The 24,263-nt window shown below is 43.5% G+C and overlaps 2 protein-coding genes and 1 pseudogene across 3 annotated transcripts in view; 1 reads left to right on the top strand and 2 right to left on the bottom strand.

Moving 5' to 3' along the window:
• Phactr4 (phosphatase and actin regulator 4) overlaps positions 1-16,590 on the bottom strand; it is a 103,114-nt gene extending 86,524 nt beyond the window's left edge. For both annotated transcript variants that reach the window (XM_023703005.1, XM_023703006.1), the window contains exon 1: positions 16,473-16,590. The gene's annotated coding sequence lies outside the window, so the exon portion shown is untranslated. The remainder of the gene's footprint in view (positions 1-16,472) is intronic.
• LOC101570615 (CDKN2AIP N-terminal-like protein) lies at positions 7,356-8,055 on the bottom strand. Its single transcript, XM_012517315.2, has one exon. It carries the CDS (start codon positions 8,053-8,055, stop codon positions 7,705-7,707), a length of 351 nt encoding a protein of 116 aa, XP_012372769.1. The 3' UTR covers positions 7,356-7,704.
• LOC101571011 lies at positions 8,481-8,729 on the top strand (annotated as a pseudogene).
• Positions 16,591-24,263: the final 7,673 nt, after the last annotated feature.

Raw genomic sequence — 24,263 nt, 5'->3', positions numbered from 1 at the left:
ATGTAGTGAGATCCTGTAAACCCTGTACTAAATGAAAAAAAAATAATAATAATAATAAAAGAAATAACCTTAAGGGCTGGCCAGATAGCTTATCGAATTAAAGCACCTGTTCAGGCGGAGTGCAGCCGCCAGGTTCAATCCCCAGCTGTGCCAGCTCCACCCCTGGAGCATGCTGAGAAGACGAATGAGACTAGGCATGGTGGTGCGTGCCTGTAAGTCCAGCACTTAGGAGGCTGAAAACAGGAGCATCACTACGGGTCTGATCTACATAGTAAAACCCTGGAGACCCTGTCCAAAATACAAAAAAAAAAGTTAACTCTGAAGGGAGACCTCAAGTTTAATAAAGATAAGCAAAAAAAGGAATTTCTCCCTTTTTGAGTATATTGTTTGAACACCTCTTTGAATATATACGAGATTCAGTGGTCAAAGACCAACAATCCATGACTCTACTGGTTTCCTCACTGGAATAACAGTAGTACAAGGAGTCTAGAACAATGTGCCATTTAGTTCCCAGTAGTCCTCACCCTCAAGTATCTTTACTTAACAAATGAGTAATTGAGTCTGTTACTTCAACTGTCAGAGGTTAAGTAAATTAAATATGATATAACTCAGTAAATATTTTAGTGGTACTTACAATTTGAAAACAAAGTCATTTTTTTCTACCAAGACAACCACCTGGAAAGATTCCAATCCTACATATCACTAATACATATTAAAAAATGAATTTGGTCCCAACCCCAGGGCATATTGAGAGGGTGATTGAGACTGGGTGTGGTGGCACATACCTGTAATCCCAGAGCTTGGGAAGCTGAAAACAGGAAGATCACTACGAGTCTGATCTACATACTGAGACCCTGTAGACCCTGTCCTAAATTCATTTAAAAAAAGAAAAAAGAAAAAAAAGAATTTGAGAGGATTGGAGATGTGTGAGACCCTAAATTCAATTCCTGGTATCAAAAGAGAGAGAAAAAAAATTAAGAATGTGGTATGCATGTATGTATGTACTTCTTTTTTTGTTGAAATAGGATCTCTCTATATAGTTTAGACTTTGAACTCACAATACATCCCACAGCAATCCTCCTGGCTCAGCCTCTCAAGTGCTGGAATTATAGGGTTAACCACCACACCTGGAGAAGCTGAAAATATTAGAAATATTCTTTAACAGGGCCGGGGAGATGGCTCAGTGGAATAAGCGTTTCCCTGGCAAGCTCAAGGGCCTGAGTTCAATCCCCGGTTCCGGAAAAAAAAAAAAAAAAAAAAAAAAAAAAAAAAAATTCTTTAACAGTGAATAATGAACCTAATAGCTAAGGCAGTTAAATTATATCTATTTTTCCAAAGAAAATAACCAAATGTGTTATATTTGTCAGACAGCATTAAATTAGGAATGTATGATACCATTAGTGACCACACCAAGAATATCAACTTTTACAGGATACTTATTATCCAAGGAAATATTCGTATCATTAAGTATGTACCCTCACTTCTCAAAAAAATATTGCCATCTGCTTTTATTTCCTGAGAGCTCCAAACTAGGTGAGAACTGGTTGAGAATGGTCAGTGGAGAACTACAAACATTATTACAATAATACCATCCATGGGTGCTGGGGAGATGGCTCAGTGGAATAAGCGCTTCCCTAGCAAGCGCAAGGGTCTGAGTTCAATCCCCGGTTTAAAAAAAAAAAAATCCATAATATAATCCACTTTCAGAAAGGAAAAATCAACTGACTTAAAATTGTGTATTGGAAGACTGAGATAGGATCACCTGAGCCCAGAAATTGAAGGCCAGCCTGGGCAACACACCAAGACTGACTCTCCAACACACAAGGAAGGAAGGAAGGAAGTTAGGCAGAAAGACAGGCAAAGATACCATCCGTCTTTTTGTTAATCCTTACATGCTCTTGTTGATTTTTGTTTTGTTTTTTGGGTACTGGGAATCGAACTCAGGACCTTAGGTTTGCCAGGCAGGTATTTATGCTGTAGAGCTATCTCCCCAGCCCTTCTTGTTGCCATTTTTAAGAACCAGGTATAGTGTTTTCCCAGCTACTTGGCAGGCTGAAGCAAGCGGACTTGCAGGAGCTTGGGCCAACCTGGGCAAGACGACATCCCCCCCCCTTTTTTTTTTTTTTTTTTGCAATAATAGAGCTTGAATCCAGGGCCTTGGCACTGAGCTATATCCATGGCCTTTTAAAATTCTGAGACAGGGTCTCATTAAATTACCCCCACTGGACTCAAACTAGAAAGCCTTCTGCTTCAGGCTCCCAGAGTGCTGGGATTGTAGGTATATACCAACACCACCTCTGGGAATTGGGAAGTGTGAGCCCCTATCAGTCTGAATTTCATCTAACACTGCCCTTGTTAATGATAACCGGACTCTTGGTGAATTGAAGTCAGTAAGATATATAGAGTCAATACTATGTGAGAACTTTAAAAAACATTTGCACTCTACTCAGCTTTAGGACCTCTTCAAATTTATCAGTTAAATTGTTATAACTAATTCAGTGAAAGAAATACAGAAAAAAAAAGAAATACAGAAACATGCATTAGAGGCTAGTAACTTTTGATATTAAAAGCAAAAATGTTTCCTTTGTCTCAATCACCTACTAATAGCTTTCATTCTCCCTTTTACTTTTTCCAAGATGGGCTCAAGCAGTAAACATAGCTATAGATGAGTCTACGCAAGTGAAGACCATGCAGTCTTTGAACTTGCTACAGAGCCAGCCCCAGGCTGGCCTGGAACTTGAGATTTCCTTCTCTGGTCTTCTGAGTACTGGGATTACAAATGGGCTTTTGTTACTGTTTTTTTTTTTGTTTGTTTGTTTTTGTTTTTAAGATTAGGCATGTGGGGGTCTCCCTCACTTCTGCACTCAAGTTATCCTCCCATCTTAGTTTCCCAAGAAATGGACTATAGGCTTGCACCCTCAAGCCTGGTTCTTTTTTTCTCTTTCTGTATTTAGGACAGGGTCTCACTATGTAGATTGGACTCCTGGTGATTCTCCTGTTTTCAGCCTTCCAGGTGCTGGGATTATAGGTGTGCACCACCATGCCCACTGTCAATCACTGTCTCAGTGCGCCCCGTGGGTGGGGCTAGCACTGCAAGCTGGGATCAAACCCCAACCACTGTGCTCTGCCTAAGCAGGTGCTTTCATCTGCTGAGCTATCAGGCTGGCCCTTAAGCCTGGCTCTTTATTAATTAATTTTGTTGTGCTGGGGATTGAACCCAGGGCCTGTACACTGAGACAATAGTTTACTAAATTGCCTAGGGCAGGCTCAAACTTGTGATTCTCCTGCCTCAGCCTCCCACAGTGCTGGGATTATAGATACAAAGAGCCTGCTGTGGCACATAGGCCATAGGTCTGCCACCACTGCTGCAGTACAAGTGCTCTTTCACCGAGCTATCCACCCAGAATCTATCCTCAGAAAGCCTCAGAAAACCTCTACAGTACCCTAAAAAATAATTTCTTTGATATTTCGGACCTATTTAAAACTAATGCCTAAATATAGACGTTTATAGCTACAAGTAAAAACCAGTTTATAAAGAACCTGTTTTTGCTTACCACAAAGACAATGAAACACAATACAGAGATACACAATCATATTATTCTCAGAAATTTTATAAAGGTCTTTCTGGAAGGGGGAGTTTGTTCAAAAAAGTAAAACAAAGCCAGACATGGAAGTGCACGGTTAGAGTCCCAGTATTCAGAAGTTTGAGGCCAGCCTGGACTATATAGCAAGACTGTCTCAAAAAAAAAAAAAGGTAAAACAAGACAAGTTTGTTTTGCTTTGGTACTGGGAATTGAACTCAGGATCTCACACTTGCCAGGGAGGTGCTCTGCCACTAAGATAAATCTCTGACTCAACAAATTTATTTTTAAACACAAATAATTAGCATCTAAAATATTATTAAAGGGTAAAGTATAAAACAATTAATTTTCCCTTAGCTTTATTTAACTTTTTCTTCTATTTTTTGAGTCTCACTATGTAGTTTTGGCTGGCCTTGAACTCACTATGTAGCCCAGACTGTCCTCAAACTCTAGTCTCAAGTTCCTCCAGACTGCCTCAACCTCCCAGTGCTAAGATTACAGACATGTGTCACCACACCCAGTGTCACTTTCCCTTTGATAAAACACTATGACCCTCTCCTACTTAAACATGGCCTTTCTGTTACTAAGACACATGAATCAGCTCTTTAAAATTCAGGTGCAGCTCACTGATAAATGAAAATAATGCATATTCTCAGAAAAAGTTACTAATCCACATTTTCTCCAAAAATATAACTGGTAAGTTATAAAGAAAATAACTTTCAGGGGCTGGAGAGATGGCTCAGTGGTCTAAAGCACCTACTTGGAACAAGCTTGGCAAAGCACAGGGACCATGGTTCAATCCCCCAGCACCACATGCCAGCCAGCCCCGCCCCCTGGTGGGCTGAGCTGGCCACACACACACACACACACACACACACACAGACACAATAAATGTAAAAATAAATAAACAAAAAAAAGTTTAAAAAAAAATAACTTTCAGAAATTATAGAGCAACCCACTTTCTAGGCCCCCTTTTGACTTTCTTAGAAACTTTTTTTCCTCTTAATAACTAACTCTTCCTACTCTTAAAACTACATTATTCCTAGAACTCATTCCTTGATTTTAGTGAACATGAAACTCACTGCTTTGGACATTGAACAGGCTAGTTTATTTCTCCTACTTCACAAGCTCACTCTCTGCCAGTTTCTCCTCTATTCTTCATTTTTACTCTCTAGAATAAATTTTGTCACTAAAACAAAGAAAAGAAAAAATTACAAATGTGGTCATAAAAATATTTACATCCAGAAAAATGTGGCATTATATATTTCTGATATTGCATAATTTTGAGAAACTCCCCAAAGACAAAATATAATTTTAAAAGCTACAGCTTACTGATCTAGCATATCAAAGTTCATAAGAAGCTGGGGAATGTGGCACAGTGGCAGATAGAAAACTTGCCCAAGTGTGCCAAGATTCTGAACCTGGGAAAATGCTTTAACACTGAGCTATAACCCTAACTTTCATATTGTCTACACTATTTTACATTCCTTTTTTTTTTGGCAGAACCAGGGATTGAACTCAGGCCCTTGCGCTTGCCAGGGAAGCACTTATTCCACTGAGCCATCTCCCCAGCCCCTATTTTACATTCCTACTAGTAGTAGCAAGGGTTTCCTTTTCTTTACATCCTTACCAATTCTTATCTTTGGGAAATTTTTTGTTTGTTTGGTTGGTTGGTTTAGTTTTTTGAAACGGACTCTTTCTGTGTAACCCAAGCTAGTCTGAAATGAGTGCACCACACCTGGCTCTCCTATATTTGGTCTTTTTGATAACCACTCTAACAGAAATGAGGTAATATGATCCTGTGGCTTCAATTTGCATTTTCCTGATTGATTTGGGATACTGAGTTTTCTTTATATATTTGCAAGCCACTTCTGTTTCTTCTTTTGAGATATATTTATTCAGATACATTCAAAACACACTCTTTACATAGGTTCTCATTATGTAGCCCAGGCTGGCCTCAAATTCAACATCTTCCTGCCTCAACCTTCTGAGTGATGAGGTTAAAGGCATGCATTGCCTCACTTGGCCCACTAAGGATTTCTTTTTCCTTTTTTTTTTTTTTTTTTTTAGACAAGGTCTCACCATGTAGTTCAGATCAGTCTTGAACTCACTATGTAGTCCAGATTGGCCTCAAACTCATGGTGATTTTCCTGCCTCAGCCCCCCAAGTCCTGGAACTACAGGTGTGTGTTACCATGCCCAGCTCCCACAGAGCACTTTTTCTTTTTTTCTTTTGTATTTAGTACAGGGTCTACAGGGGCTCACTATACAGATCGGACTTGCAGTGATTCTCCTGTTTTCATCTCCCAAACGCTGGGATTATAGGCACGCCACCATGCCCAGTCTCAATCGCCAATCTCAGCCCGGTCAGGGGCAGGGCCAGCACGGCAAGCTGGGGAATCGAATCCTGGCCCCTGAGTCTGCCTAAGCAGGCACTTTAATATGCTGATCTATCTGGCCAGCCCCTTAAAGATACTTTTTTTTTTTTTTTTTAACAGAAAAGCTATGATTTTATTGAAATTCATATAGAATAAAATCCATGAGAAACCTATGGGAAATATTCTCTAAAAGTGAATAACACTTGTTCTCCATTCTATAATTTGATAAGGCCTCACATATTTGCACATAATCATAATGGAAGAAAAACTAGGTTGTGTTTGAGGATAAGACGCTGTCACTGGTCACAGTACTTGGCTGTGCCTTCCTGTGGTTGGAACTTTTACATCTCCCTCGTTCCAGGTCAGGCTTAGGCAGAGGTAGCTTGTCAAACAGGTGGGCAGATCCTGACTACACTAGTGGTCAGTAGGGAGACCACAACTAACGTTACAGGGAGGTGACCCATACAGAGTCCCCTTCATCTCATGCTTGAGCCGTCTGCTTCTGTGGCCCTAGCCAGCTCTGCTTCCTTTCTCCCGGATGTTGGAGTCCACACACTGGCCAACAGACTGAGTGCAGGCAGGACCCACTCTGCTATTTGTGCCTGCCACCGGTAAGTGAATCCTGCGGGGATGGACCAGGAAACTACTGCCCCACAAACGGAGCCCCTCTCCTGCTATTTTAGCCCAGGAGCATGTACTCAGTGGTGGGGACAACATGAAAATAACAGGAATGAGCTAGAACTGAAAGAGAACATGCACACCAAAATCTTAACAGGACTGCACTGTGTTATTTCTCGAGAGGCTGTGCACGAGGGCACAAGGCCGTTCCTAGAAGACCCCAGCTCAGATGCCCTCCAACAAGAAAGGCTGTGGGTTTTACTCAGTAGCCTGAGAGACATGCAGAACCTACAGATCAACTGACAACCTCCTCTCAATGGGTTTTACTTGTTGCTTTGGTTTTCTCTGAGCTGCGGGGAGCGGAACTCAGCACTGGGCGTGAATGCTGTACCACTGAGTCACACTCCAGCCTTCATTGCAGACACCCAGATTTTTTACGGGTGCCTCTGCCCATAGGCCAGCTCACAAGTACCTCAAGCCTATGATGTGATTCTCATTTTCTACAAGAAGATAAATATACATGGCAGTGGGACAAAGGTATAAACTATAGGTAGCAGTAAGAAAATAAAGGATTTGGTTTGCTTCCTTAGGGAGAAAAAGGCCAAGAAACAGAATCACACTTCAAGTTATGTTGTTAAAAAAGACTATCAAATTCCCTACCTGCCATTATTACATCAACATTTTTAAAAAAGGGCATTTTATTTTGTTTTTGGTTTGAGACAGGGTCTCACTATGTAGTTCAGGCTGCCTTGAACTCACTATGTGGCTCCGTCTGGCCGCCAACTCTCAGGAATCTTCTAGCCTCAGCCTCCCAAGTGCTGGGATTACAGGTGTGCACCACCACACCTGGCTAAAGAAATGCTTTTAAACAAAGTTTGGCTTGTACATTGTTAATAAATCATCTTAGGATGCAGGACTTATAAATACATGAACATCCATGCACACTTTTACAGTGACAGCTACTGGAAGGGTGAAGCCTTTTAAAAAGCCAATCCAGACAGATTCCTCCGGACGTCAACCGCCTCAGCATGTTGGTAACAGCCAGGTCTTGAGTAGCCGCCGCAGCCAGTGTCACAGCCAACCCAGCCCCCTTTCTGAACCTGTTGCTGATGACGACAGTGGTGAATCTTAGCTTTGATGCTTTTTCATTAATTCACTTCTGGTGGTAAACTGTGGCACATCTTCCACTTCAATTCCATCAGCCATTTCCATCACCTTGTCCAGAAGGTCTTTACTGTAACTGCAGCCCAGGAAGAGGTGATTGGCCCAGACCATGGAGAGTGACAGCAGCTGGTCCAGCCGGCCGCCGCCGTCTGGCGGGTCCCGGTAGTCTGGCAGGTGGCGGAGGATGAATTCCATGCGAGCCTTCCATTGCTTCTCGCTTTCAGAGTAGGACCGGAACTGCTCGGCGAAGTCGGCCGCCTGCCGCACCCCGGAAACCAGCTCCTCCATGGCTGCGGCTGCCTCGCCACCCACCATTGCTCCCGGGGCCGCCGGCGCCGTCACCGCCGAGAGCCGAGCCGCACCAAAGATACTTTTCTAAGGAAGATGCAACCCCAGACTTTTTGCTCACCAAAGGCAAACCCAGGGGACAAGTTGGAACAATTTCAAAGCTGCCCACCTTGACTCTCTGAAATGCTAACAGAAAAAGTAACAAAGCAAATGAATGAGGCTCTAGGAAAAAATCAAACCAGAAATAATTTTCCAGGTAACTACAGAGATGATGACCATAATGAAAGGCATGCTTAGTGACTCTAGAGCAGATGCACACACAGGAATAGAAGAGCTTAGGAAACTGATGGAAACCAGGAACACATGAAGAAATGAAATCAAATCACATGAAAAGACAGTTGTTTTTTTTCTGTCAGCCAGAAAGGACATTGGTGTGGAGGTTGTTAATGACCATGAGTTCCGGTGCATTGGCAAAACCCCAGATGCAGGGCTTCTGGCCAGCGCCTGCAGATTCATACTGTTGGAGCATTCGTTGTCTCCCTGGGGTTGCAGCTTTCTGTAAGTTGGTGTGGCTGAACCAAGAAAGAAACAATATGCCAATTTCTACAGAAATTATGATTCCATGAAAGATTTTGAAGAAATGAGGAAGGCTGGTATCTTTCAGAGTGCAAAGTGATATAAGAATAAAAGGTTTCTTTGGACTGAGTTCCATAGACGTTTGTCACTGATCAGTGTTCCTGAACTGTGGAACATGAATATGTGGGCTAAGGAATACTTAGATTCTCATGACAAACACTTGTGTGGACAGTAAAAAAAAAAAAATCTCAACATGAAGAAATGAAACCAATCAGACTGAAACAGATATCTAGGAGATTAAACATTCCATTGAAAGCATATATGGGCTGGTGAGATGGCTCAGTGGTCTAAAGCACCTACTTAGAACAAGCTTAGCAAAGCACAGGGACCGCGGTTCAATCCCCCAGCACCACATGCCAGCCAGCCCCACCCCCTGGTGGGCTGAGCTGGCCACACACACACACACACACACACAAATAAATAAAATTTAAAAAAAAAAAAAAAAGAAGGATCATTGTGAATTTGAGGCCAGCCTGGGCTACAAAATGAGCTCAAGTCTAGCCTGACTGCAGAGTAAGACTCTGTTGGGGGGTGGGGGGGAAATCTAGACTTAGTAACCAAATTCAGTAGTGTAGCTGAATACAAAGTCAACAATCAAAAATCAGTAAAATTCCTGTACACAAATAATAAACTCACTGAGAGAGAAATTAGGGAAATAACATCTTTCACAATAGCATTCAAAAAAACGAAATACTAAGAATCAGTCTAACAAAGTTAGTAACACCTTTCACAGTAGTATGCAGAAAAACGAAATACTAGGAATCAGCCCAAAAAAGTCAGTAAAAGACCTCTATATTGAAAACTGCAGCACTCTGGAAAAGACATTAAAGAGGCTATCAGAAAATGAAAAGATATCTCATGTTTCTGGGTGGGAAGAACCAGTATAGTGAAAATGGCCATACTTCCAAAATTCTTATACAGATTTAATGTAATTCTGATCAAAATCCCAATAGCATATCTTACACAATTACAGAAAATAATATTAGAAGAGATCTCAAATAATAAAAAGTAATTCTTGACAACAAAGGCAAGGCAAGAGATACCACAATCTCTAACTTAAATTATACTACAAAGCTACTGTGATAAAAACAGCATGGTAGTCAGGCATGGCGGCACACACCTATAAATTTGCAGCACTTGCGAATTTGAAGCAAAAGGATTACTTTGAGCTCCAGGCTAGCCTGGACTACATAGTGAGTTTAAGGCCAGCCTAAATTACAAAGTGAGACCCTGAATCAAAAACTGTTGTAACAACAAACAATATGTTACTGGCAAAATAACCCCACAGACCTGCACATCAATGGAACAGAGTAGAAGATGAAGAAACAATTCCAAACATACTTATCCACCTTATCTTTGACAAAGGAGCCAAATACCTTCACTGGAAGAAAGACAGCCTCTTCAGTAAATGATCCTGAAAAACTGGCTTTTTATATACCAGAGATTAAGTCTAGACCTGTCTCTTTCACCATGCACTAAAATAAAATAAAAATGAAGCAAAGGGGCCAACAAAATAACTCAGTGGACTAAGCACCTGCTTAGGCAAGTGTAGGGACTGGGGTTGGATCCCTGGTATAGCATGTCCTGCTGGCCCCGGCCCCAGGAGCAATGAGCCGGCCACTGAGTCAGGGCATAGTGGTGCATGCCTGCAATCTCAGCACTGAGGAGGCTGAAAACAGGAGGATCACTGTGAGTCCCATCTATGCAGAAAGACCCTATAGACCCTGTACTAAAAAAAAAGAAAAAGAAAAAGAAAAAAAGAAATCAACCAATAACATATGTTGGAGGGGCCATGGGTATAAAGGAACACTACTCTACTCTGGTGGGAGTGTAGACTGGTATAACCACTGTGGAAATTACTGTGGAGATTCCTCAAAAAAACTAAAACTGAAGATTGTATTTGACCAGCTATTCCCTTGATTCCTCAAGGAATTAAAAGCATCATACCAGTAATTATACACACCCATGTTTATTTTTTTTTGGAAGAACCAGGGATTGAACTCAGGCCCTTGTGTTTGCCAGGCCACACCCATGTTTATTGCAGCACAATCTGCAATAGTTAAATCTTGGAAACAGCCCAACTGCCCATCAATCAATGAATGGATGATGAAAATGTGGTTTTCTTTAGTAAAATGGAGTGTTACTTTACCATAAAGAAGGATAAGCTTGAGCTATTTCTAGATAAATGGATGCATATGGAGACAATACTCTTAAGTAAAATAGGGCACACAAGTTTAAAAACCACATTGTTTCTCTGGTGTAAGAAACAGAAGGGATAAATAAGGACCAAAATGTATAATAGATATTGAGAAACGGGAGGAGAATGTTCAAATGAGTAGGGAACAAGGGAAAGGAGAGGGGAAAAGAAAGAAGGAACCAAAAAAATAGAAGAAAAAATGGAAACATAGTTTTTGTAAAAAAGGAGGAAATGAGGGGTTGAAGGGAGAGGAGCGGAATGGTGAAAAAAGATGCAAGAAAACCTGACAAATGTTATGAAAAAAGTCCACATAAACAGTTATAGTATATCCTATGAAGATGTGACTAAGCATCTGTGAAAGTTTACAAGGACATTACACCAGAGAAATCATCCATTTATTTCTTTCCTTATAAACTTCTTCCAAAGTCCCTTTTCTAATAGGAATAGTAAAAATTACTCCAGAAATTAAACAAGCACATAAGGTACCAAATACCTATCCTACTTACTCCTAGGAACAACTCCACAAGTTAGGCAGAGCTGGAATCACTGTCCTTATGTTAAACATTAGAAACTCAGAATCAAGTAGGTTAAGTGAGCTACTCAAGGCTGCACAATTAATAACTGTTTGTTTTTTTCCCCAGTACTGGAGATACAGTGCTTTGCTCACACTAGGTAAGCTCCTTATTACTAAGCTACATCTCCAGCCTGAAAAATTAGTAAGAGAGGATCTGGGGCTGGTGGAGTAACTCAGTGGTAGAGCACTTGCCTGGCACTGGTGAAACCCTGAATTCAATCCCCAGTAGCACACACAAAAAGAGGGCTATATTTATTTACAACTTTTTAATGACTCTCCTTTTTTTTCCCCACCTCAACTCTAGCCAGACTATATACTACAAGAGTGTAAAAAACTTTCACTTTTACTGTTTTTGTCCTCAGGTTCTAGAATATACAGATTTACGTGAATGAATGAATTTCAAAATAAACTAGAATATTCATAACTGATTAACATTAAAGCACTGAGTCATAGGGGTTTGAATTAATTCTGTGGATTAGAATACCAGAAATATTAAGTGTCATTTTCATCTAAGATCTTTATTCTTTAACATTCTTGGTCCTGTTGAAACACTTCTGTCTATAAAAAAAAAAAAATGCTGCAACGTTAATATCCAAGAGAAAACCCATTATCACATGGTATAGTTTTTATAGTTAAAAAATAAAATATCATGCCCTTAAAAAAAATTTGGGCTACCCAAATAGCTCAGCAGATAAAAGCACCTGCAAGCAGGGGCAGGGGCCAGAGGTCCCAGGCCTATGGTGCTGGCCCTGCCCCCAGGGCACATTGAAACTGGGCATAGTGGCTTCCGCCTGTAATCCCAGCTCTTGGGAGGCTGTAAACAGGAGGATCAGTCCAAGTCTGATCTCGTAGTGTGACCATGAACATCCTGTAGACCCTTTCCTAAAATTTAAAAAAAAAAAAAGTAGGCTAAAAGCAAAAATCACAGAGGAAAAGTTCTTCCCTATATCTATATAACAAAAGATTTAAAATGGGATTCTATTCATTAGGAAGGCTAGATTAATTGTACTGACTCAATCCCATTGGTATGCTATGCATTTTACCTAAGAATTAAGAGAGTTGAAGGAGGTTTCTATTCCTGATGTCACATTCATGGCATGTACTGACATAAATCCAAGATTTAACAGCAGGTTTGAAACTGACAAAAATTTTAATAAAGGAAATAACTAAAAGAAAGCTTCATTGGAGTCTTGAAGCTTTGACTAAAAAGGTATACACATTTGAGTTCCATCTTTAATGTTTCAGGAACCAAAGCTTCTGTACCTATGTTCAAACACAACTAACTTACTTACTTACTTTCTTTCTTTCTATTTGGTACAGGGTCTCACTACACAACTTGGCCTCCTAGTGATCCTGTTTTCAGCCTCCACAGCAGAGGTATCACAGGCATGCTCCACCAAGCCCCATCTCAGTGTGCCCTGGGGGCAGGGCCAGCAGCTGGGGATTGAACCCTGGTTCCTGTGATTGCCTAAGCAGGCGCTTAGTCTGCTGAGCTAACCCACCAGCCCTTACTTATTTTTTTGTGGTACTGGGGATCGAGCTCTGGACTTTGTGCTTGCCAGGTAGGGGTTTATGACACTAAGCTATATCCCTGATACAACACACTACTTTAATAACTCTTTTAACCACCTTTTGTATTGAACCCAGGAATTTGCACATGCTACTTTACCATGGAGCAACACACATCCCTGCCCTTTTTTTCCTGGCTTCTTTTCCTTTCCTTTCTGAGACAGGGTCTTACTAAATTGCTCAATCCAGCCTCAAACTTTTGATCCTCCTGCCTCAGTTTCTCTAGTAGCTGGGATTATAGGTATGCATAACTGTGCCCAGCATTAACCATCTTTTTACTAATTTTTGTTGTTGAGGGGCCGGGGAGATGGCTCAGTAGAATAAGTGCTTCCCTGGCAAGCACAAGGACCTGAGCTCAATCCCCAGTTCCACCAAAAAAAAGAAGTCAGAGGTTGAGACTAATTTTTGTTGTTGCTGTTGTTTCACTAAATTTTAAAATTACAACTGAGTAACTCATCACCCTTTCACCTCTAAGGTTCCATATCATTGCTATTCTGCCTACACAAAGTAATCAAATCATATCCTAAAAACTATGGGCATCTGTGCTCAGTAAGATTTATGAGAAAGATTATGATTCCACATATTCCTGTTCCTTACAAATCAGTTTCCTGATTTAAAGATATTCCTATGATTATTCTCCAATATTCAGACTCAAGCAAGTTAAAGCTGAGTTACTATCATTAGCTGAAGTAAGCCTGAGGTAACAGAAAGTACACTAGACTTAAGAGTATGACTGTTATTTCCTATGTGAGTTAACAGCAAGTCACTTAGCATTTTAGGAGGTAGGTTTTTATCAACTGTAAAATGAGAAAACTTGGACCTGGAATGTAATTCAGTGATCAGAGTGCTTGCCCAATGTGCACAAGACCCAGGGTTCAATCCCCAGTCCTGCAAATAAACAGAAAAAAAAAACTACCTTCTCACAGAATTATAGTGAGAATTAAATTACACAATGCTTACTTACCTTTTTTTTTTTTTTTTAATGATACCAGGGATCAAACTCAGGACCTTGCACTTGCCAGACAAGCACTTACTCTACTGAGTATCTCCTCAGTCCCACTTAGTTATTACAATATGAACTGAGTTACAAAAAAAGAAATTACAAAGTGTATAACTTGTGGGGCCGGGGAGATGGCTCAGTGGATTAAGCACTTCCCTGGCAAGCACAAGGGCCTGAGTTCAATCCCCGGTTCCACCAAAAAAAAAAAAAAAAAAAAAAAAAAAGAAAGTGTATAACTTGTTTTTTTAAAAAAAGCATTTATAGCATTATATTTAAGCAAATAACTAAGAGACAAAAGCCACACACACACACACACACACACACACAAAGAACAACTTCCAAGCGCAGGGTCTGGGTTCAATTCTAGGAGACAGCAAATGAGACTGGGTGTGGTGGCACATGCCTGTTATCCCAGCACTTGGGAGGCTGAAAACAGGAGGATCACTATGAGTCCGATCTGTGTAGTGAAACCCTGCACTAAATACTTATAAAAATAAATAAAATAAAAACCTTCATTAAGGCTACCCTATCCCTATATATATTACTAACATGATTAGGGATTCTCAGAATAAGTAATTTTCATTATGATATACAAAACAAAAGGGGCCAGGGAGATAGCTCAGTAGAATAAGCGCTTGCCTGGCAAGCACAAGGGCATAAGTTCAATCCCCAGTTCCACCAAAAAATAAAAAAATAGGGGCTGGTGAGATGGCTCAGTGGTCTAAAGCACCTACTTAGAACAAGCTTAGCAAAGCACAGGGACTGTGGTTAAATCCCCCAGCACCACATGCCAGCCAGCCTAGCTACCTGGTGGGCTGAGCTGCCCCCCCCCGCCCTCCCCCCACATAAATGAATAAATAAAAATAAAAACAAAAAAATAAGGTGCAAAGTACTTTTTTATTTGCCCAGAGGGAGAACTGAACCTATTTTACTTTAAAAACCTTCCCTGATTCATGCAAAAGAAGTCCTGTCTTCATTCCAGAGACTTCAAATACTGATTAATTTTTCAAAAGGAGTATCAGCAATAGCCTTTAGAAAGCCGCACCTTGGCTACCGTGGCTTTCCTAATAGCCAATCCTGCTTCCTCCAGGGTGTGTTTTTTAATCCTGCTTTTTCTAGTTACCAAGTCCAAGCTGCCCTGCAGGGCCAGTTTCTCCCTCATTCTTCACTTTTACTTTCTCAAATACACTGTCACAAAGAAAAAACTTTGGTGGAGCATGCCTGTGAGCCTACCACTTGGGAGGCTGAGGCAGGAGGATCACCTCAAATTTGCCTGGGCTCCATAGTGAGCTCAAGGTCAGCCTGAACTACATAGAGAGGCCCTGTCTCCAAAGACAAAAAAACAAAACAAAATAAAAAACACTGAAAAGGTTTTGTGTTTAGCAAGCAGTCTTCCAAGACAACATTAAAGTTACCCCTATCTTGCCAAATTTGCTCAAATCCACGCAACTTAGTTTCCTAGTTAAAAAAAAAAAACTACCATCTCTCATTCCTGAAAGTAGTTTTACTCCTCTTGTCTTTGCTTTCTAGAAGCCACTAGGTTTCTTTTTTCCTTGTTTTTCTATAAAGCAGCTCTTTCTACTCATGGAGATTTTCTTTTGATTCTTTGTTTTTAAATCGAGGAAATAAAAAGCTAGTCTGTTGGCTCAAGGTACTGGAGTCTTTCCGAAAGCAATGAAGAATGCCCTAGAAGTCGCGCTCCTGCCCCCCACCCCCACCCCCGGATTCCAACAGAATGGTGTGGAGAGCCAATGCCATTCGCGTGAGTGCTTTGGTCTCGGATCGCAGCTGCCACAGACATCGCTGCAGATCCGACCCCTTCCCGATTTCCCGGGGAAAAGTTCTGGGCGCCTGTTTTCCATAGACTCGTCCCACTACCAAGGGGGGGAGGAAAAAAAAAAAAAAAACAACCCACAACTCCTTAGAGCTTTGTAGCCTAAAGCGGTCCGGAGCGGACTTTCACAGTTAGACAATAACCTCAAGGCTTCAGAAACTGCCTGGTTCTGAAGCCTCTGCTCTGCCCAGCTGGGATACGAAGGTCTGAGAGAGGTCAGTTTTGAAAAGTGGACTTTGGTCCGATCCGGTTACTGCAACCGGATCCCCCCGGAGCGTTCCCGTCGGAGCGGCGGGCTCCCCCGGGGCGGCGGCGACTCCTCGCACCGGCACAAAGGGGCGAAAGCAGCCCAGACAAAAGGGCCCAGACAAGCCTGGGGGGGCGGAGAGGGAGACAGGGCGCGGGCCCTGCGGCAGGCGGAGACACCGCCGCGGGACCTCTGTGGGAGGGCCGAGGTGGGAGGCGGCCGCCTCAGCCCGCCACGCCCTGGCCCGACGCGACCGCCACCGGGGCCGTTCCCACCGCGCCGACCGCGACCCTCCCGCGGGGCCGGGCACGCGACCCGACCCTGACTGGCGCTCCCCGCCTGACCCTGCGCGCGAGCCGCTCACTTTCCCTTGTTCGCGGAACTCACCCGAGTCGCAACCGCCCGCTCCGCGACCTCCACAGCAGTTTCCCCCGGAAATCCTACCTGGCCTCTGGCCGCCAGGCTACAGCCAGAGCCTTCGGCCCCTGGGGAGGGGGGACGAGGGAGCGGGCCGGACAGTGGAGGTAGGAAGTCCCACCGCGGAGGCTCACGGGACTTGTAGTCACCAGTTGGAGCTACCTACCGTGGCGGGCGGGACAAAATGGCGGGAACTTGCAGCCCTTGGCTTTAAGACTACTCTGCCTCTGGCTGGTGCCTTACTTGTAACAGGACAGGAAACATTCCTGGTACCGAGCAAGGCAAAGCTCACTGGGCTTGAGAGGGCAGAGTTCAAAGTACTGGGCTACAGGCAGTGCCCAAGAAGGAAGTCAATGTAAGTATGTTATTTTAGATCCTGTGCCCAGTCTGTATCTAGCTAAATTTCAGTCCCATTGAGGTGCAAAACATTTCTAAACATATTGCCCTCGATCTTTATTTGTTTGTGTATATATTTATTTTTTGGTACCAGGAATCAAATTCAAGACCTCATGCTTACCACACAGGTGCTGGTTTGTGATTTGTGTATGTTGAACCATCCCTACATATCTGGGATGAATCCTACTTGGTTATGGTGCAAAATCTTGATGATTTGACCCATTCTGTTTGCTAGTATCTTACTGCAGATTTTTGCATCAATGTTCATTAGGGGAATTGGTCTGTAGTTCTCTTTTGGCTGGATACTTCTCTGGTTTGGTTTTGTTTTTTTCTGTATTTTAGGGAAGGGTCTACAGGGTGTTCAGAGTCTCACTACTAGATCGGACTCTTAGTGATTCTCCTATTCACAGCCTCCCAAGAGCTAGGATTACAGGATTGTGCCACCACGCCCAGTCTCAACTGCCATCTCAGTGTGCCCTGGGGGTGGACCGGCACTGCAAATCCAGGGATCAAACCACTGGTACCTGCTTAAATCTGCTGAGCTATTTGGCCAGCCCCTACTTCTCTGGTTTTGGTATCAGGATAATGCTTGCTTCCAGGAATGAATTTATAAAAATAAAAACTTTTAAGGGCCAGCAAGCTAGCTCAGCAGGCTAAGCACCTGCTTCGGCAGTCGCAGGGATGGATGTTCCATTCCTTGTATCACGTGCTCTGAGCTGGCCACCAAGACCAGAGGTGGTGTTGCACACCTGTAATCCCAGTGCTGGGGAGGCTGAAAATAGGAGGATCACTACAAGTCTGAGCTGCATAGTGAGACCCTGTACCAAATACATTAAAGAGAAAAAAAAAAAACCAAAAACCACAGAGCAGAGGCCAAGGGTATAGCTCAGTGGCATGAATGCCTGCCTGGCAAGCAAAAGGTCCTAAGTTCAATTTCCAATACAAAGAAAGAAAAGAGAGATACATAGCAGAAGTCTACTTAGAATTTATTGTAAACTTGAACCCTAACCCTAACCCTTACCCTTACCCTAACCCTAAAAAAAAAAAAAAAAAGAATTTATTATAGGTCCTAGCCCAGGTCCGGTGAGTGTGCGGAGAGTTTCCTGCTACCCTGCGCCGGCGGGACCAGTCCCAGCCCAGGCGCAGCGTGGGCCGGACCCTCTCCCAGGCCCTCAGGCCGTCCCCCACCACTCCTCAGTGCCTCCCCCACCCCGCCCGCCGAGTAGGATTTTCTGCCGTGTTCTGGGAGCGCCCAGACCCAGACCTAGCCCAGGTCCGGTGAGTGTGCGGAGAGTTTCCTGCTACCCTGCGCCGGCGGGACCAGTCCCAGCCCAGGCGCAGCGTGGGCCGGACCCTCTCCCACCCCCTTGGGCCGCCCCACACCACTCTGCCGTACCTCCCCACCCCTCCTGCCGAGTAGGAAATTCTGCCGACTTCCGGGAACCCCCAGACCCAGTCCTAGCCCTGGTCCGCAGCAGGAAGGAGCTGAGCACAGCAGCCAGACCTAAGCCAGACACAACTGGATAAGTCCAAACTGTGGAGCTCCACCTGAACTTCAGTACATGTGAAGGTTATAACTACAGCAAAGATCTACAACAAAGGGCAGAGGACAGTGCTACACAAAATGACGAGAAGGAACAAAATGCAACCTCAGAACCCAAGCCCACCCGTAACAAGTGCAGAGGACACTAACACGGAAAAAATTGGAAAACACACAGCTGAAAGCAATGAATCAACAGCTTCTGAAATAAAACAGCTGCAGAAAGATATAGAAGACCTCAGATTGGAAATGAAAAAAGAAATCCCTGAATTAATAACATCTGCAGTAGAGAATCAAATGCAGAAACATATGGAAGCAACCCAGTGCCCACCCAGAACAAGTGCAGAGGACACTAGCTCGGCTCAAAAGCATGAATCAAGAGCGTCGATAGTAGAAAAGCAACAGCAGAAAGATAGAGAGGAAATCAGAGCGCAATTCTTTTCTGAAATAAAAAAGGAACTCGCAGAACTCGTAGCAGATGAAGTAAAGAAGCAACTGCAGAAACATAAGCAGGAAACCCAATCTGAGAAAAGAATTTATTATAAACTAGAAATAGAACGTTATGTCCTCAAGTGAGGTGGGCAATGCTACAAAGGCATGCCTCATATTTGTTTTTGGATGCGCTTTTTTTGTACCAGGGATTGAATTCAGGACCTTTTGCTTGCCAGGCAGGTGCTTATGCCACTGAGCTATCTCCCTGACCTGCAATACATTTTTATACAGTTTTTTGCAGTGACCAGTGTTACTCTTGGTGTCAAGAGAATTTGTGATGCATATCAACATTTTACCTAGAAGTTGTTTTGGAATTGCAAAATGTCTTCCTGCCCTTTTACTTTACTTGAGACAGTGTCTTGCTATGTAGTCTAGGCTGCTCTTGAACTTGTTTCAATTCTCCTTCAGCTTATCCATTGCTAGGATTACAGACATGTGCCACCACGCCTGGCCTTCCTACTGTTTTTGGTGGTCAGTGTTTCTGTGGGGCTTTCATCATGTAAGAACCTTATAAAAGTTACATTCTTAATTTAATATACCAGGTCTTTGCCCAAAGCATAAGCAAAAGTCATCAAAATACTTCCTTTCTTCCTATCACTGGATTGTATGCTATAACAGCTAGGAATGCAGTATGTCTGGTTTTGGAGTTAGGTAGCCAGGTGGCCAGTTGTGTTGGTTACTTTTCTCTCATTGCTGAGACAAAATATCCAACACCTAAAATTAAGGAAGGAAAGGATTATGTAGCTCACAGTTTGTGGAAGTTTCAGTCCATAATCAAGCTGGCTCCTAGGCAGGGTGGCCTGGCACAGGGGCAACATTTGGAGGCAGCAAAAGACAACAAAAGCATCAAGAGCAAAAGGAGGGAGAGCAAGCCTCTTTTCCTCCCTTACACTGTGAGCAGGCTACCACCCCGTGTGGTGGTATAACACTCACTGTCTCCAAGCCCTCCTCTTGCACAGGATGAGGCTGTTTACAAAGTAAGGCCCCTGGCCCCCTGCTCAGTTGCTTAGGTAACCTTCTAAACCTCTCAAGTTGACACAATATATTAACCATTACAACCACCCCTTAACTTGGCAACCAGAGGCATTTCTTTAAACACATTTCCAGATACAACAACATACTTATCATTTCACAACTTGATCATTATAACACAAGTTTAACAATCCTTAAGAACCAGTATTATGGGGCTGGGGAGATGGCTCAGTAGAATATGCACTTCTCTGGCAAGCTCAAGGACCTGAGTTCAATCCTCATTCCACCAAAAAACCAAAAACCAGTATTAAGTCTATCAACATTATATTACATTAGAACCATTGGGCCAGGGAGATAGCTCTGTAAAATAAGCACTTGCCTGGCAAGAGCAAGGTCCTGAGTTCAATCCCTGGTACCGGAAAAAAAAAAAAAAAAAACTGTAACATTCTACCTCCCCAAGACTCATGCACATCCCTTTATGCAAAAGGCATTTTGTCCATCTGCAACAGTGAGCAAAGTCCTCACAGCTTCAGCATTGCTGAAAAGTCTAAGTCCCAAGTCTCCTCAGAGATGTAAAGCAAACTCTTAGCTACAGTACCCACCCCCACCTCCACCCCTACCCCTGTACAGATTAGAAGTCAAACACTTCCTACATTCAATGGTATAAGATTAAACAAATGGTTTCATTCAAAAAATTACAAATGGTGATACAAAAGACTGGGAGGGAAGCAAATCCAAAATCCAGAGGGGCAAATATTAAGTCCTTGCGTGGCATGCCCAGCATCTGTAGCAATTGTGGTGGCAAATTGTGAACTCCAAAGGGCTTTCCTGGCTCCACCCCTAAGGCACTTCTGGTGGTTGTAGCTCCCAGTGTTTCTCTCTCAGGCCTGCTTTGCTCCCTCCTTGCAGCTTTCCTTAGACAATCCACATTCCTGGCTTCTTCAAACTTCTGGAGTCTCCATTACACTTTTGGCTTCACCCTCACAGTTTCCCACACTGCCCTCTCAGGGGCATGCTACCTGCTTTTCCAGGCCTTCTGAAATTGGGGTGGATGCCTTCTTAACCCCACAACTCTTGCATACTGCATGCACCTAAAACTAGTTCCACATGAATGATGCCAAGGTCTGCTGCCAGCTGGAGAAAGAAATAGCCAGGCTATCCTCTCTCTTGGCTGTAGGAGTCAAGTGCCTGGATCACTAAGCACTCAGAATCCGATTCTGAGGAACAAATTTTCTATGCTGCCACCACTGTGGAACCTCGTATGGCTGCTGCCAAAATCTGGAACATGGTGCTCTGACTTTCTCCCCAAAGAAAAGTCTTTTACTCTTGCAGTTTTGAGGCTGCAAAGGGTGGAGATTTTACTGCTGCTTGTGATTCCCTCAGGCCATCTTTTATGTTCTCCTATTCCTTCTCAGCAATCGAAAACTGCTCTATGTTTCCAGTCCACAGCTTTGCTGTTGCTTCCTTTCTGACCAAACCCTCAATGTTCCAAATCACCCTGCTGGGCTCTTTGCTCTTGATTCTCAACATAAATCTGGCTAAAAGCCTTCAACAATAGCCGTGCCAAAGCCTCAACATTTGATTGCCTTAAAGTTTCTTCTGCCAGATTAATTAGTCCACTGCCTTAATCTCAGTCTCAGGCAAAGTCTCTGGACAGGAGCAAAGTGCAGACATTTTCTGCCAAGCCATAGCACGCTTCGTCTGGAGCCCAACAATCAGTGCAGTCCTTCCCGGCAGTACCTCCCCCGCCCCAAGCCTGGTCTTTACTGGCAGGATTTCTGTTAGCCTTCTGGTCTTCTAAACTCTGACCAGAATCTCCCCTACAGAACAGCCAAAGATGTCCCAGTGCTATTTTTTCAAGCCACATCTCCAAACCTTCCCAAACTCTTCCCACAAGCCATGCCCAAAAACTCTTGAACAACACGGTCAGGTAGGTAGTCACAGCAACAAACCCACTTCTCTGGTACCAAATTCTGCATTGGCTACTTTTTTCTCATTGCTGAGGCAAAATACCCAACACCTAAAATTAAGGAAGGAAAGGTTTATTTGGCTCATGGTTTGTGGAGTCCTTATTCAGCTGGCTCTGAGGCAAGGTGGCCTGGCACAGGGGCAACACTTCAAGGCAGCAGAAGACAGCAAAAGCAACAAGAGGGAGAGGAGGGAAAACGAGCCTCTTTTCCTCCCTTATATTGTGAGCAGGCTGCCCCTCCCCCACCCCAGGGCAGGTGTAGAGCTCACACCTCTTTCCTCTTGCCCAGGATGAGATGCTTACAAAGTGAGGCCCCTGGCCCCCTGCTCAGTTGCTTAGGTAATCTTCTAAACTTCTCAAGTTGACACAGTGTATTATTTATTATACCAGGTCCCAGCCCAAGGCATCAGGGTCATAAAAACACTTCCTTTCTTCCTGTCATTGGGTTGTAGGTTATAACACCTAGGAATGCAGTATGTCTGGTTCCAGAGTTAGATAACCCAGTGGCTGGTATTAGAAAGAACTTGCACAGTGTGTAACTTTAAAATGTCATTATGTACTGTGAGATCTCTTTAAGTCTGAGAACTAATGACTATACATCTATTATACATTGATATCTTTCCTTTTTTAAAATTTTTAAGACAGGGTCTCGGGATGTAGTTCAGACTCGCTATGGAGCCCAGGCTGGCCTCAAACTCAGGGCAATCCTCCTGTCCCAGCCTCCCAAGTGCTGGGATTACAGGTGTGAATATCCAAGCTGATGCCTTTACTTCTTTACTCAACTTGCAATGCACGCTATTTTGGACACCTTAAGGCCCCCTAATATCTAAGCACCACCTAACAATTCCAGGGAAGAGGAATACAGAAGGCAGCCTGAAACCCCAGCTACTACTACTAGTAGTAATAAGAACACAGCTATTTTTCTTAAGCACCCACCAGATCTTTTACACGTTTTAAAATACCACTGAGGGCCCAGTGTGACAACATCAGCTTATAAAGTCCCAGCTACTCAGGAAGCTGAGGTGGGGGGATCACTTAAACCTCTGTGTTCCAGACCAGCCTAGGCAAAATAGTAAGATCCAGAATCAAAAAAAGAAAACAAAACAACCCCCTTCCAATCAGGCATGATGACTCAAGACTGTGATCCCAGCACTTGGGAGGCTGGGGCAGGAGGATTAGCACAAGTTCAAGACCAGTTTGGGCTACATTGTGAGTTAAAGGCCAGCCTGTACTACATAGACCCTGTCTTCAAAACAAACCAAAACAAAAACTGTACGAGATCCTCAGAAGGCAGAACTTGTGACAAGCATACATTGCTGATAATTTTCTTGGGAAGTGATCCCAAGGATTTCAAGTGGAAGTTTAAAGTAGGGAATAAGGCTCGGTCAACACAGATGTGCAGTGCCCAGGTGCCCCCTGCTGTGGGCAGCTGGGCCTGGGTTCCACCAAAACCACCTTAGGATTTCTGAGTTGCCTCAGCATGGTTTCCTGAAAGCAGCACCGGGAGGCAGGTGTCCTTCAGTTCCTGTCCCCAGGGCATGGAACTTGCCTGGGGGGGCGGAGATCCATTCCTCTCACACTTCTGCACAGGCTCCGCCAGTGTGTCATGGTTTAGGTAAGTTCCAGGAAAGAATGCAGAAAGACACAAGGAGAGCTGCTTCCTGAGGCTGTGGCCAGAATCTAAGAGAAGCAGCAGGGAAGTGAAGAGAAGCAGAAGGAGAGGTTTTGGGTCCTAGATGATCGCTTGCATTGCTCAGGTTCACCTATGCTCTGCATTAGATGCTGTCTATCTTTCTTTTCTCTTCTTTGTTCTGAGTATTGAGTGCAGGGTCTCTAGCATGCTAGGCACGCACTCTACCACTGAGCTATATTCCCAGCCCTTTTTATTTTTTGTTTTGAGACAGGGTCTTTTTAAATTGCCCGGGCTGGTCTTGAACCTGGTGATCTTCCTGCCTCAACCTCCTAAGTAGCTGGGATTATAGGTGGTTGGCTAAGACTATAATATTTTTTTAAAGTTTTAAATATTTATTTATTTATTAGGTACAGGGCCTTGCTACGCAGCTCAGACTCATTGTGATCCTACTGTCTGACCCTCCCCAGCTGTTGGGATTACAGGTGTGCACCACCACACCCGATTTCAGTGGCCAGCACAGCGTACCTGGGTGCTGGGGCAGTGCCAGGGATCAAACCTGGGTCCTTGTGCTTGCTAGGCAGGCGCTTAGATCATGGAGCTATCTCTCCAGCCCCGAGACTATAATCTTGCCAGAGACTTGGTGGTGGGGCTGGAGGTGTAGCTCAGTGTTAGAGGGACTTGCCTAGCATGTGTGAGGCCCTGAGTTCTTTCCCCAGTAGTGCAACAATATGAAAATAAAAATACAGAACATAGTAGTGT

This window comes from Octodon degus, unplaced genomic scaffold (genome assembly GCF_000260255.1).
Source record: "Octodon degus isolate 3935 unplaced genomic scaffold, OctDeg1.0 scaffold00163, whole genome shotgun sequence".
In the NCBI taxonomy this organism is placed as follows: domain Eukaryota; kingdom Metazoa; phylum Chordata; class Mammalia; order Rodentia; family Octodontidae; genus Octodon; species Octodon degus.
This window is presented reverse-complemented; position numbering and strand designations above follow the sequence as displayed.